General features: G+C 40.3%; 1 protein-coding gene across 1 annotated transcript in view; it reads right to left on the bottom strand.

Annotated features, from left to right (window-relative positions):
• The window catches only part of PREX1 (phosphatidylinositol-3,4,5-trisphosphate dependent Rac exchange factor 1), a 168833-nt gene that overhangs the window by 67605 nt on the left and 87028 nt on the right, over nt 1-14200 (bottom strand). Inside the window, exon 6 of the mRNA XM_059827031.1 lies at nt 4377-4538. Coding sequence (XP_059683014.1) covers nt 4377-4538 — 162 coding nt within the window. The remainder of the gene's footprint in view (nt 1-4376; nt 4539-14200) is intronic.

The following is a 14200-nucleotide window of genomic DNA, read 5'->3' as shown; positions in this document are numbered from 1 at the left end:
TGGTCAGCATGCAGATAAGGAAGTAAATTAGATTATACGACCCACTGCCTTGAGTCTTACTGAAAAAGAGAACTGAATTTGTATTGCAAGACATTCATTATGAACAAAACTGCTTGATTTCCAAAGGTCCATTAATAATATATTCACAAATAATAGAAACATTTTTTAAAACACAATCCACACCACTTAAAGAAACTGAAGACATCTCTGTGCACAGGCATGAAATCCAGCTCCATCTAGAAAGTCACCCCAGAAGGATTTGTATGAATGATTTTAGACATTACACAATTGATTGGCTTTTTGTTTTGGGTTTGTGGGGTTTTGGTTTTTTTGAGGAAGGTACAGTCTGCTGCCATCAACCTATTCAGGGGAAATCACTGAACTGAAATCAGCCTTTCTAAATGCAATGCAGTCACTCTAAAGGTGTGAATGAAGCTCTGATTACACCATTTTCTAAATCAAACCTTGCCAGCTGTGCTGTCCGTGTCTTGCTTTCAGTTAACGAGGAAGCAGCCATTCTTTAAAGGCCGCACCAAAATCCAGCACCAATTTGTGTGTTCCACACGTGTTTCTATACATTCTGGACAGAATGATGCAGGAACTAGCTAGATGCAATAGTTCCATCTGCTGTCCTGATACATTTTTGTTTTCTTAATCATTTTATAGAAAAAGTTAATACATGTGCAGAAATGAGCACTTGCTGTTTTGAAAATGGCATGGTACTATCTCCAGGACAAATCACTATATCTCAGAATTATGACCTCAAAGGCCTACTAGCACATACACAAATAGGAACAGAAACCAACTGACTGTACAACGTAAAAGCATGGTCCTCATGTGGTTTGCCCATGGAAAAATCGAGGCTCCAGAGCACCGTGACATCAAGTACGTAATTTTCCAAAAAATACCAAAGACAGCAAAAACAATGAGCACAGTGACATTAATAATTGTAGTCCATCTTTTACCAACACAGGAATCACTTGAGTAGAATTATCTGGCCTATTCTGTGCGGGAAGTGAAAGCAAATGACTGCAACGGTTGCTTCTCACCCTAAAATCTAAGAATCTTTATTTTTCCATCAGACCCATCATGATGGTATCTAAATACTGTTGATGCATTTCCTGTTTGCTGTTGACCTATCTACTTCCCATTTAGACCTATTTCAGAGGTTTTTCAATAGCAAGAAACAGAGTGAGAAGATTTACTTGATGTGTTCGGAGACAACACAGGATTTCTCACCTTTCTAAGTGGGACTAAGCTGCAGGGCAAAAAAAAAAAAAGAAAAAGAAAACATCATAGCTGGTGGAATTGCAAATTACAGCCAATTATAAAATGATTGATCTGCCTAAGTACTAACACATATCTAACAACTCATGCTGTTCTGTGATGGGGGTTTTGCTTCCCTATGCATTTCAGACGGGGAGAATTCAAGCGTATGTAACAATCGTTCAGTAAAAATAATTCACAAGGACTCATAAGGAGGAGCCCTCCCCACAGAAAAATCAATATGGAATTAATAGAAAAAGCTTATTAACTTGTTCTTCACTAAGCAAACGAAAACATTGTATACAAAAGTTGGTCTTTTCATGCATCCACTACTTTTCTTTCCCCTTTTTTTCAGCTAATCTTTGTTTCCCAGAAGGATTAACCAGAATCAAATTGACCTCCCTGAGACTAATCCATAACATACATCTAGAAGGATTCTGTGCATTCCAAAAGAATGAATCTGAGCACTTCATTTTGATGAACAGACCTCAGACTAAGCTGCAGGCCCTTCAGCGGCTTCCCAGACTTGGCCTATTTTAACATGTCCCCTCATTATAACCTGTCTCAGAAAGAGACTGACAGTATGGCGCCAGTATATGCTCAATGTATGATAGTGATAGTTGTATTAGAGAGGGAGGTGCAGATTGGTGGGTGGAGATATTGAAGTAAAAATGTTGAACCGAGGAAAATGATCTAAAAAACAACTACTGCCCTTAGTGAACTTACAGATGACTCTCAAGAGCAGGAAGAAGAGACACTGCAGAAGCAAAATGATGTTGTTCTTATGTTGGAAATATTGGAAATGCTGTTACGCTGGAAATATTGAGGGTGGCACTGATGGCAATAGAATGAAGATCAGACCAGGGATGGTTCATTGGGACAGTTGTAAGGAAGTGCAAAGTCATAGAAACCAGTGAAACTGCTGGCTTGGTTAAACAGAAACATTAGACAAGGTGAAGCCTGTTCCAAATTATGCGAACAAATTAGCATCAAACTTCACATTGGGCTGCTTGTACAGTCCCCAGATTCAGGCTACATCCCTTATAATTGTAAATTACTTTTTTATAAGTAAGCTGATCTTCACTTCTTTTTGACAATTTAGATGCCTTGGATTAAAACAGTTGGAAGCTGTAGGCCTTGTCAAATTAGCATGTGTGGTATATAACCATATATACAGGGCACCAGTGTTTCAGAATCCATACCCATGCTAACAGAAAAGAGAAATTTTCTATTTCATAGGAGAGATTGCTACCAGATAAACTAAAAACAGGCATAAATTTGCCTTATAGACGTCCTCCCACAGCCAGCTCTGTGGCTTATATCACTGCATTGTTAAGCTAAAAATTTATTTAATTCAGCAATTGCAGCTTTCCATAGATAGAAGTTAGGAGCCCTTCTCTTTAGGAATAAACTGTGAAATACATCTGAAAGAACTAAAACCAGTTATTTCCAAACATAGCACTTTGCTCTAGAGTCATAATTTACAAGACCTCTAGCACTGTGGAAACCCAAGATAGGAAACTGTCAATCAGTTTCGAATTTCTTTACATGTACAGAAGAAAAAAATGCCATCATGTTGTGCATTGGCATGTATCCATCTGTGATGTATAAAGCTAGTTTTCCTCCTTTTAATATGCCACTAGAATAATTTAGAAATGTTCCACAGCTTACTGGGAGGGAAAAACACTTCTTCCTTTTTGAAATTTTGAGCTGAGTGACCTAGGTGACTTTGTTACAGAACAGTGTATATAAACAAATCTGAAAGGGTTTTCAGCCCCAGAATGTTGCTGTAGATAAGTTAAACCCTAAAAAAAACCCCCAGCAAGTTCAGATACCACTTCATTTATGGCATCATGGACATTTTAATAGTCATACTTCAGGCTCCAGAGTTCAAACCATGCCTCTTGCCTAGATGACCCATGAGTTGCATTGAACCTGAAATGTTTTTAGCTGTTTCTAGAAGTCTTGCTATATAGAGCATCATATGACTTTGTTTACTGAGCTTGCTGTCCAAAAAATACACAGCTGGATATCTGGGTTGTTCTCGTGTCTTTAGCTGGATGCCAAGAACATCCTTCAGGGAAAAAATGAGCAAGGTTTAAAACATACATGAAAGATAAAAAACAACGCAAAAGAGAGTCATGGAGAGCACCCAAGAGTCCGAACATGAGGAAGTTTACATGACCTCTAACCAAATGTCCTCAGCTAAGAAATCCTCAGCTGGCAATGATCAGCCTTGACATTTCAAATGTCTCACTAAACGCCGACGCTATTCTCTCCATGAGACCATTTAACACCATTGACTCCCTATAGTGCACCTCCCAGAGGCTTCCAACTCCACTGATTCAAGGACCGCAACTAAAGTCATCACAAGAGAAGCTGCCAACCCTTTGCACACCATCCTGACTTCCCAGTATTTCTACTGAGTGGCTCTTTTTCCAGATTTCCTCTTCCCCCAAGCTTCACATTCTAGTTTTCTCCCTCTCTTATTTTTCTCCCTTCCATAGTAAATGCTTCTACCTACACAGATCCACCTACTGATAAACACACCACTAGAAACGCATCCCCTATTAACTTAACTGGAGCAAATGCAAACATACCAGTTGCTTTCTAATCTAATGCTTGCTAATCTAACCTTTATCTTTTATACAGGAGATCTGTATGAAGGCAAGTAAGCTAACTTTAAAAGCTGCCGGAAAAACTAAAAGCTTGTAGGACTGGAAACAGAAACTTCTGTTATTTAGACCAGTCCCGGTCTAAATGATTTCATCTTCTAGATTTAGACCAGTCCTTGTCAAAATGATTTCATCTTCTAGACCTATTCGTCTTTCAAATGAGATCTGCCCATTTGAAATTTCAGTCCATTCTAGCTCTAACACCTTTCTTTCTTTCATAATATGTTTGTTCTACTACAATTTAGCAGCAGCCTGAACACCCAAAATAAATACTAAATTCTAAACTTGTCAGAGTGATGTTGTCCACACCTTCAAGAGCATTTACACATCACGTAAGAAACAGAAATCCGTGTACACAGTACGAGTCACTGAACTTCAGCCTATTAAACCGTGTAGCAAACTGCCTTCAGGGAGCTTGCTAGTCCTACATCATACCTCCCATCCTTCGATGTGGGACTGCAACTGTTCAAGGGCTTCCAGTTTCTCCATTTGTCTCTTGGTTTCATTGATATTTGTGCAGACTGTCTTCATTGCCTGCAATGCGTTCTGGACAGCTGGGTGATCAGGATGCTTCGAGGGAGTCCTCTTCGCTAATTCCTTTAAAAAAAATGAAAACATGCAATGTAAACTTAGAAGTGGCTCATGGAAAGGCACAAGCATTAGTGTGCAATCCCACAGGAAAATGCCAGAACCACTGCAAAATGAAAGAGAAGTTATGGGCATGTAACTGTAGATGCTGTTCTCTGTTCTTCGTCTGTGCATGGTTGCCGTTTTATATGAATACTGCTAAATAAATGAAGCAATCACTCATATTAAATATGCCAAATCAAGAGAGCTCATGCCAAATATGTTTTGCTGCATCACATGTGTTTGCTTCTAGTATGAACCAAAGCCAAATAAATTAAAAGACCGCATAAAAAACACACTGTCCGCTTCAAAAACATGTAATGGACTGTTGACCTAGCCATGGTCTAGATGCTACACCAGCCCCAGTGGTGCGCATCCAGTATTTCAGTGATGCTGGATTGGGCCCCTTCAATCAGATAAAAATTCTGCCCATAGCAAGTTTTATCAGGAACCAGAAGAGCTATGGAAGCAGTTTTCTGCGAACTATGGCCTTACAGGAATAATGCTAAGCTGCATACCCCACCCACAGTACTTGCAGAAATGATCAGGTGTAGATTAATCCCAAGCCACACGAAGCTTTAGGACCTAGGTTGTTTAGATCTATAACCAGCAGAAAAACGCGAAGTGCAAATCAGATTTGCCTGAGAGTGGAACTGCCCCCATGAGAAGCCTGTCTCTTTCCACTGACCAAAGAGGGACTCCAGCAAGACACCTCTCCTAACTCAGACACCTCAGTGTATCGGGTGTCTGTACCCAGGGGCTGGCAGCGGGGGCTGCAGGGGCCTCTGTGAGGAGAGGTGAGGGGCTGCCCCGTGCCGCTTCCAGCCGGTTCCAGCCGGATCCGCAACAGACCCGCAGCAGGACCCGGCTGAGCCCATCAGAGAAGCCAGTGGGACCTCTGTGAAAACACGTTTAAGAAAGGGCAAAATGTGGCAGGGCAGAGAGGAAAAAATGTGTGAAAAGGAGCCCTGTGAGCACCAAGGCCTGAGAGGAAGGCAGGGAGGAGGTGCTCCCGGTGTCGGAGCAGAGATTTCCCTGTGGCCCCTGGAGAGATCAGGCTGCAGCAGGTATCTCCCTGCAGCCCATGAAGAGGACCGTGACAGAGTATATATCCACACAGGAGCCTGTGGAGGACCCCATGCAGGTGGATATTCCCTGAAGGAACTGTGGCAGGTGGAGAGCCCATACAGGTTCTCCTAACAGGAACTGCAGCCCATAAAGGACCCATGCAGGACTAGGTTTATCCCGACGAACAGCAGCCCGAGGAGAGCTCATGCTGGAGCAGAGAAAAATGTGAGCATGAGAGAAAGTGTTACATACTGACTGCAATCCCCCATTCCCCCTGCACCACTCAGGGCTGGAGGGAAAGTAGGGGTGTTGGGAATGCAAGAATGAAGTTGAGCCTGGGGAAAAGGGTGGGGGGAAGGTGCTTTTGTTTCTCACCATTCAAATATATTTTAACTGGCAATAAATCGAGTCCAGTCTGTTTTGCCTGTGATGGTAATTAGTAAGTCAACTCCCTGTCTTTATCTGGATCCACAAGCGTATTTTCTCCCCCACCCCATCAAATAGTAAGAGTGAGAGAGTGTCTGGGTAGGCAACCAGCAGCTGGCCAAGGTCAACCCACCACATGTGGATAAGCACCTACAGCTCTGTGCGTGATGAATTTGTGTGTCCAGAAATTGCAGGGAAATGCACTAGCCACAGCTCTCCCATGTTTTTATGTGTCAGGAAGTATAGTAAAAATTTTACGAATGAGGAAATTCATTTACAGAAGAGTAACTTGTCCAAGATCAAGTCACTTGCAGAACCAAGACTTTCTAGCACTCAGTTCAGTGTTTTAACCTCCAAGACAGGTCCATGACAAGTGAAGAGGGGTCCTCAAAAGGCAAAGTGGGAAAAAGTGCTGGAGTGGGAAAGAGAGAGGCCAAGAGAGCAGCAGGAGTTTAGCAGGGATTCTTCCCCAGATTACGTTTAGGAGGTTGGGGCACATGTTTTGACTGGAGAGATTAACGTAGAGATCAACAATGCGTCTGCTCAGAAGGAGTTCCTAAGAGACTCTTCTTCATTTGATTCAATGCACAACAGCCCAGTTAAACACTGCCCACCAAAAAACAGTGGGAAAACTTGGGACCTGACAATATTAACCAGTTTGGCAAAACGGGTAACCACTGTCAACTCACAATTAATCATTTTTTAGACCAATAGTAGTTATAGTCAGCCACAATTGGATAAAAATACATTAAAGAGACCTTAACTAAGGCTGGTAATTTCATCTTGGTACATAATATGGTGTTTAAGACCCACATTTTTAGATTGCCTGGAATATTTAACTTTCTCACTATGTTCTGTTTTGCCTCAACATGTTATTTGGTTGTTTTAAAGTCCTGTGTCTAAATGTCAAACTGCTGCTGAATTTCATCATTTTACATGAGACACAAGAATGAGTTTGAATATAGCCAGAGAGCCTGCACAGCACTGTGGTCTGAACATAGCTAAATTGCTTCAATCCATAGTTCCCACAGCTAAGGGCAAAGACAGCCTGTTACAGTTGATGTTCATCCAAAATAAGTGATTGCAATCCCCAAATGCCTGTCACGGCCTCCAGCTTAGCTTAATCTGTGGTTTGATTTGTCTTTTGCTTCTCCCCACCAGCATGTTAACCTAAGCAAGTGTCTCTTCAGCACACAAAATTTTCCCATATTGGCATCAATTTAAAGATCTTGGTGCCATGCTGTCTTACTTGGCACTGGCATACTCTGATTTCAGGTATGATCCTGAGTATTACTGGGGCTGGCCTTGCCTGAGTTGGTCACAGAACCTGCAATACAAGCACTGCTCCTAAACTGACTTATGTCCACACACAACCTCTAGATCAAATTAACTGGTACTTTTAGGCTCAAGTTACATGGCCTGTCAGAGAGTGGAGAGATGTGGGCTGAAGTTCAAGTTCTGCTGAAGCTTGTATTAACTTATAGTAACTTACAGCTGCTAATCCAACCATTTTGCTAATCCAGACGCTCTAAGATGCTAAGTCAAGGAACTTTCTCTGTCCTAGTGTTGATTCATGATCTGCTCTACAAAGTTCTTTAGACAGAAGTCAGCTTTAGCATGTGAAATATTTGTACATACCCAGCTGTACTTTTCTATTAGCAGGAATAACGGTAGAAAAAATAATTACGCTGTGAGGTGCTCAGATACCAGCAAAAGTGGAAGGCATATTTGAAAGGAGGAAGCAAGAGTTAAAAGTAGTACAGGTTTCTTTGTTTCTTTGCACAGACCCTCTCAGTGCTTCTTCTCACTGGTTGGATTAATTCACTAGCATTAGTGAATTATCTTGAGACTCAGTGTTACTGAAGTGCGAAGTATTTTAATTATTTATTTATTAACGTCTTGGTTTGCAGAACCTTTTAAGGTGAAATCTGCATCTTGGGATTATACTGCTTGGCCACTGAGACAGGTCTCATGAGAATCAAAGTATGGCAATGGGAGGTGCTCTCATTCCCACATAGACAGAGCCTAGAGACAGAAAGGCCCAAATGAATGGACCAGAATGGCAGATGTTTGTCCAATGAAATATAACGATTCAGTTCTTTGCATAGATTTGGTATTTTGAGAATTTACTCATAGCTGCAATTTCTCTTTTCAGAAAATTATAAATGGAAATTGACAATGGCTCTTGTCAGACAGATGACAGAGGAGATGGGTAATATGCTGAAAGCTGGGAATCCCATTCAGAGAGAAGAGTTAAGGATCTTAAACTCTTGGATGATTTACAGAGTAACACATGCATAGGAAAAAGAGGTGGGCTGCTACAAATGTCAGTTGATACCACAAATGAAATTCTCTATGGAAGTTCTTACCTCACTTTCCCTGAAAATAAGGCCAAGGAAAGTAAGTGTTCAAAAAAGAAAAGGCAGGAAAGAGACGTTGCACCTTGGTGACACTAGCCTCTGTTCCATGCTTCCAAAACAGAATGCAGAATTTTTGCTACATGACTGGCATTAAAAATCAATGAAGTTCTGCAGCTCAAGTGTCACCCACACTGCTTTGGAAACAGATATGTATACACTAGCACTGTCTAAACATCCCTTTCTGAAATATCACCAAGACACCGAGAAAGAGCTCTTCATTCACAGCAGGCCTCTGCTTCAATAAACACAGCATCTTCCCCACTCCTGCTAGCTGCCTGTAGTTCTGCCCAAGGAGCAGGAGAGGAGGCTGGAAAAGGCAGGGAGGGTGCTGGTTGGGGCAGTCAGTTGCCTCAACAGCATAAGCAGCATAGACAGTCAGAGAACTTGTCCCACCACTGCCTAGTCTTAAACCATCTGAGGAAGAGCTATGCTGCTCTGACACTGCCATTCCCCAAAAGAGCAGAGCCTAGTACTTCTGAAATACAGTCAGGGAGCTCTGAGTGCTTATTTATTTTAGTGACAGATTTATGATGCATAAACTCTGAGAGCATTTGACATTTTGAAAGGCAGCTGAGAGACAGACCAGATGGCAAACCATGGGTATGACTGTCTGGAATTACTATCTTATGTATTGCAACTTGTGCTCTAATAGGACCAGGAAATGAGGTTGCTGCTACTTAGAGAAAACTATTCCTTGCAAAGATTTTCTTAAACTAATTCATAAAACACATCTACTTTCTAGCTACAGACTTGTTAAATCCTTCAGACTAACTAGCAGTAGTATTTTTCACAGCCTCTATCATCTTCACCATTATCCTCTGACTTTTCTCTCTCCCCCCCTTTTTTTTTTTTGGGGGGGGGGGGCACAGAGTTGCAAAGGTATTCCATATCATAAGTTGGAGGAAAAAAAAGTATATCTGTTCTTTAAAGAACTAAGACAGAAATGGGAACTGCATGCTCTGGGCATAGAATATTCCTTTTATTTCACTACTCTTGCACAGCTGCAAAGATTGAGGTTGTGCCACTCATATAACACCTACACACAGAACACAACTCATTTTACAAAGGGAGCAACAGAGCACTCCAAGACATCTACATTCAGCTGTAGTGTCCTCCTGAACAGCGTACGGAAAGGAAGGATAGGACATCTACATCCGATCTACTCAGAAATGCCAGTTTTTGATTATGCAATGGAGTAAAAGGATTTCCAACTCAAGTATTTCAATCTCAGATGCAGCTTTGAATAGCTTAAGGCTAAATGAGTCCTAAACATGATAGAATCTAAATATAAGAACTAAATCACACAAGACATCAGCTGCTCATACATTTGTCTATTCTCTAATTGTGCTTAACCCCAAAAAAAAAAACAAATAAACAAAAGAAACCTATGAGGAGAGAACTCAGTAAAAAGAACATTACACAGGAAGATGCAAAGAGGTGGCAGGAGGGATGATGAGTGAACAATGAAGGCAGGCAGAGGAAACTAGAGGTTTTTTAAATATAAATGTAAATTTAGTATTTCCTAGAAAAGAGGATGTTCTTCTGCTTAACTGATTTTTTTTAAAAAGAAGCCTCTGTCTTCTTTCCCCATGTCCTCCCTCGCCACACAAAAATGATTGTTTGTGTACTTAAAACTGACAACTGAACACATGTTTTGCAGCTGAAATTTACAAGTCTCTATATTTTAAAAATTCCTTCCTCCTATCTTTATACTCTTGAGGACACTCAAACATGGCTTAACATGGATTTTGCGCAATGAATGTTAACATTGTGCATTGACTGATGCAAATCATTGCTTGCCAGGTTGTCTCGCTTTGCACTACAAACCAGTGCATGCATAAAATATGGTTTCAGAGATACATCCGTTGGTTACTTACTGAACATCTCAGGATTACAGAGATAACAAATACAACATATTTCTTTGCTTATCAGTTCAAAAAGTTGTGTGAATAAACAGTTCAGCTCCAAAGTGTGCTTTATTTTAATAAAAAACCTTTCTGTGAATATAAATGTTTCCAGGAGTTTTATATTTGTATTTTACAGTTTTTAATATTTGCTTGTATTAAGATTTATTTTTCGCTTAAACTAACCAGAAAATAAGTGTTACACCAGGCTCTATCTGTGTACCTGCCAAGCAGGTTTTTTTATTCTGTATATTTTAAAAATTTGTAATTTATGTCAATGTTTCTGCAGGGTAAAGACTAAACAAGCAACCATAAATTAGTAAAACTCATTATATTCAATGTGTCATCAAATCTACGACATATGCTAAATCAAAATGCAAGAAAAACATGTTTCCAGTTTTATAAATATTACCAGTTATTTGTGATTATATATAAAAAGTGTGGAAGACAGAAGTATGATTTATAAATTGGCAGTGTTCCTTACAACTCTGTAGGGTATATATAATTCTTAATGTTGTGCTACATGGAGTTGGATTTCAACCAGGCAATGTCATGAATTTCAGAGCAACACCATTTTTCTTGGGGGGGGGGGGGGGGGGGGGGGGCGGAATGAAAAAAAGAAAATGACAAAAAACCCAACCCCCCAAAGATTAAATATATTCAATTATGGCCAATTAGAAGGCTCTGTTCCTTCAACAGCTCTGAGAAAAAGGAGATGGAGAATAGGGGAGACAGTGAGTTAATCTTTCTTCATCCTGTTCTGTTTCCACACCACTGGCTTCCCATCTTTCCCTTTCAAAGTCCAGGCACTGCATTTATTAAGGCCTGCATGTGCCTCACCGTTGGGCTTTCCCTTTCAAGAGGATTCTGAATCTAGTCACTCAGCTTTTTGCATCCAGGTTTTTCCTTCCCTCCTAGGACCAATGAGTCTTCCATCACATGAAGCAATACATAATCACTGCCCTCAGTCGTCCATGGAGTTGTGTATGTTATGAGATATTTTTAAAGTATCAGAGGTGGAATGTGCATTTCTGGCTGGAGTCTGAGCAATTCCTTAAGAGAACAGACATCAAACACGAAACAACCTCTGTGACACGCACTGGGCTATCAGGAGCCCGTAGGGGTGCGGCTATCATGTGCTGCACATTCCTCCTGTGGGGAGGAAGGAGACAGAAAGGACTGCTCCTAATCCCCACCCCCAATGGTGTGATTAACTCATGATCACCACTCCACTAGGGTCTTCTTCTTGCTGACATAAATGCTCTTTATTAAGGGAAAAAGGCTATTTTTGTTCAGAGATTGGTTTACACAACAGCTGCTTCTACTCTTAAGTAGTATAGTTCACACTCATTAATACAGAGTCATACAATTATTATCGGTGAGACAGAGCTGCCTTAATCCATAACATTCTGCTAGAAATATTTACTCAGCAAGTCTTCCAGTGTACATACACGCACTGGAGTTTTGAGTCACTCACACAGTATACACTCTTAAGGTCTGTGCATCTGTTTGCCTTTGCTTCCTTTCTCACCAAATCATAATGCCCACCACAGCAGCACAGTTTTGTTTTGTTTGGGCCTAGTCCAAGCCCCTTTCTCAGTTTCAAGGAACTTTTACAACGAAGCTCATCGCTAACAAATATTCAGAACTCCTGCATCTCCTAGTAGGCTTCAAATTTGCTGAATTTTGACAGCAAGAAAAAGAAGTGGAAGTCACATTAGGAAGGTTTTGGACTGGGGATAAAACTAATTTACTGACCAACAAATTCTGTGCTAATTTTCTTGCATGCTGTCTGAAGCAGACAAAAACTGTATTAGACAGAGATTATGAAACACCATGACTAGGTTTGAGTCTCACCCTTCAAAACATATCTAAGGCTTGCAAATTAGACAGACTTCCAAAGAAAACAACCAAAATTTCAAAAACAACAAACAAAAACAACACAAAAAACCTGTTTACAGTCAGCCACTCCAAAGCTGCAATGTTTGGTTAATAAAAAAAGAAAACGCCAAATAAAATTGAAATTTATCGGTCACCATAATTTGAATTTGAATCGTTCATTTGTTAGTTCAAAAACCCAAATAGTTTCATCAGAGAATGAGAAAACATAAGATCACCAACTGCAGGATGCCATACTTTATATTGGAAATTATTGGTAATATATGCTTAAGGTGTATTTGCACTTGGAGATATTCCAGTATATTATTCCTAATTCAGTAACCCAAATTAACTCCATGCTAGATGCTATTATTCTGAAGAAGGATACTCACATATGGTATTATATAAAAAATAGTTACAGTATTTTAAGTATGTGCCTTACCCTACTATTTGGGTTGACTTTCAAACACAGACACGTCTGAATTACTGCGTTCATACTATCTTTAATCAAACCTAACTACTGAGCTATACTAAATACTTATGCTATAACAAGGTCATATCAAAGTTATCAGAAAATCTGCATGTTCATAAACTCTTGTTAAAAACAAAGTAAAAGAGGAAAGTAGGATAGCTCTGGTCTCTGACTTTTCTCATCAGTTGGAATACAATAGTATGTGTTTGCCCTGGGAATTGGATAAAATAAGACGCAATCCCAATGAATACAAAACAGCTATTTCAGGAGCAATAACTGCAGTTCAGTAGCAAAGGGAGAGCAAACACTTAATTTGAGGGTTGTGTTATTTTTAAATCTACTTTTTTTTTTGCTTGCTTGGAGAGTTGCATTTTCCTGGTCAGCACTGACAGAATCAGCCTGTACTTTCCCATAGCTGTTCTCATGTCTGAAACATTTGTGTCCACTCTGGTAATTTTGTGCTAGCAAGTATCAAACAAGTCCTGAATGCGGTACAATTTATTCACTACGAACTCAATACCTTTCAGAATCACCATCAACTACAATTTCTAATGATCACAGACATTTTCTGAGCTGAACAACTAGTTCAGTTGCTAGTAACGGCATAATCTCACTGACTGAGGCAGATTTGTTGCCTAACCGAAATGAAATTACCCTCAGCTTTTTCTTAAAGCTTTTATTTCCTGCCCAGGAAATTTCAAGTAGTGAACAGAGTGTGATTTTTATCAGCCTGTATACAAAAAGAAAAATGGAATGCCATAGAAAAGTGGAATGCAACATCATGAGATGCCTCGTCACAGCTCCTCCCATCCACTCCCTTCATGGTTATTTGTTCGACAAGAGCGCAGAGGCAAACACCAGAGTCCCCATCCCAGGAGGTAGGCACGATGTTGGAGTCAGAGGACAAATTTATCTTTATTCTACCCCGCTGTGGCTTGAAGGCAAGAAACACTGTTTCAGTCTTAGCCTTGCTGGTATTGGTTTTGGTTTTCAAAGAAGGGAGGTTTGTGCCAGCAGGCCTTTTGACATGTACAACCGTGCATGTGTAAGAAAGTGGAAGCCATCAGTTTATTTCCACAGGCCAATATTTGATCCCTAGAGCACAATGACTTCAGTTGCCTTGAACTTGAAAAGATTTGAATTACAGTTTAGAAATATTTATTTTGTTCTAGTCTTTTGTTTACTACCCCCTTGCAAAACAAATTCTTAAAAGAGAAGCAAGATAAACTGGTCCATTCATAGCTCTTCCAACTCCATACTTTCTGAAAGATCTGCCCTAGAACGGTACAGAGGAATGAGAAAATTTAAGCTGAAGAATACCAAAATGCCATTGCATCGATGATGCTGCTACCTTGTAATCAAAGGTGTGCGTTTCTTTTGGGTGTGTTTCTGTAGCCAGCATCCTCATGGCGTTTGAGTACAAGCCCTGAGATTTCAGGAAATTTTGTAGTATTGGCAGGTTCT

Source organism: Gavia stellata, chromosome 20 (assembly GCF_030936135.1).
Source record: "Gavia stellata isolate bGavSte3 chromosome 20, bGavSte3.hap2, whole genome shotgun sequence".
NCBI lineage: Eukaryota > Metazoa > Chordata > Aves > Gaviiformes > Gaviidae > Gavia > Gavia stellata.
The sequence above is the reverse complement of the archived record's forward strand: the minus strand, read 5'-3'. Positions and strand labels throughout refer to the sequence as shown.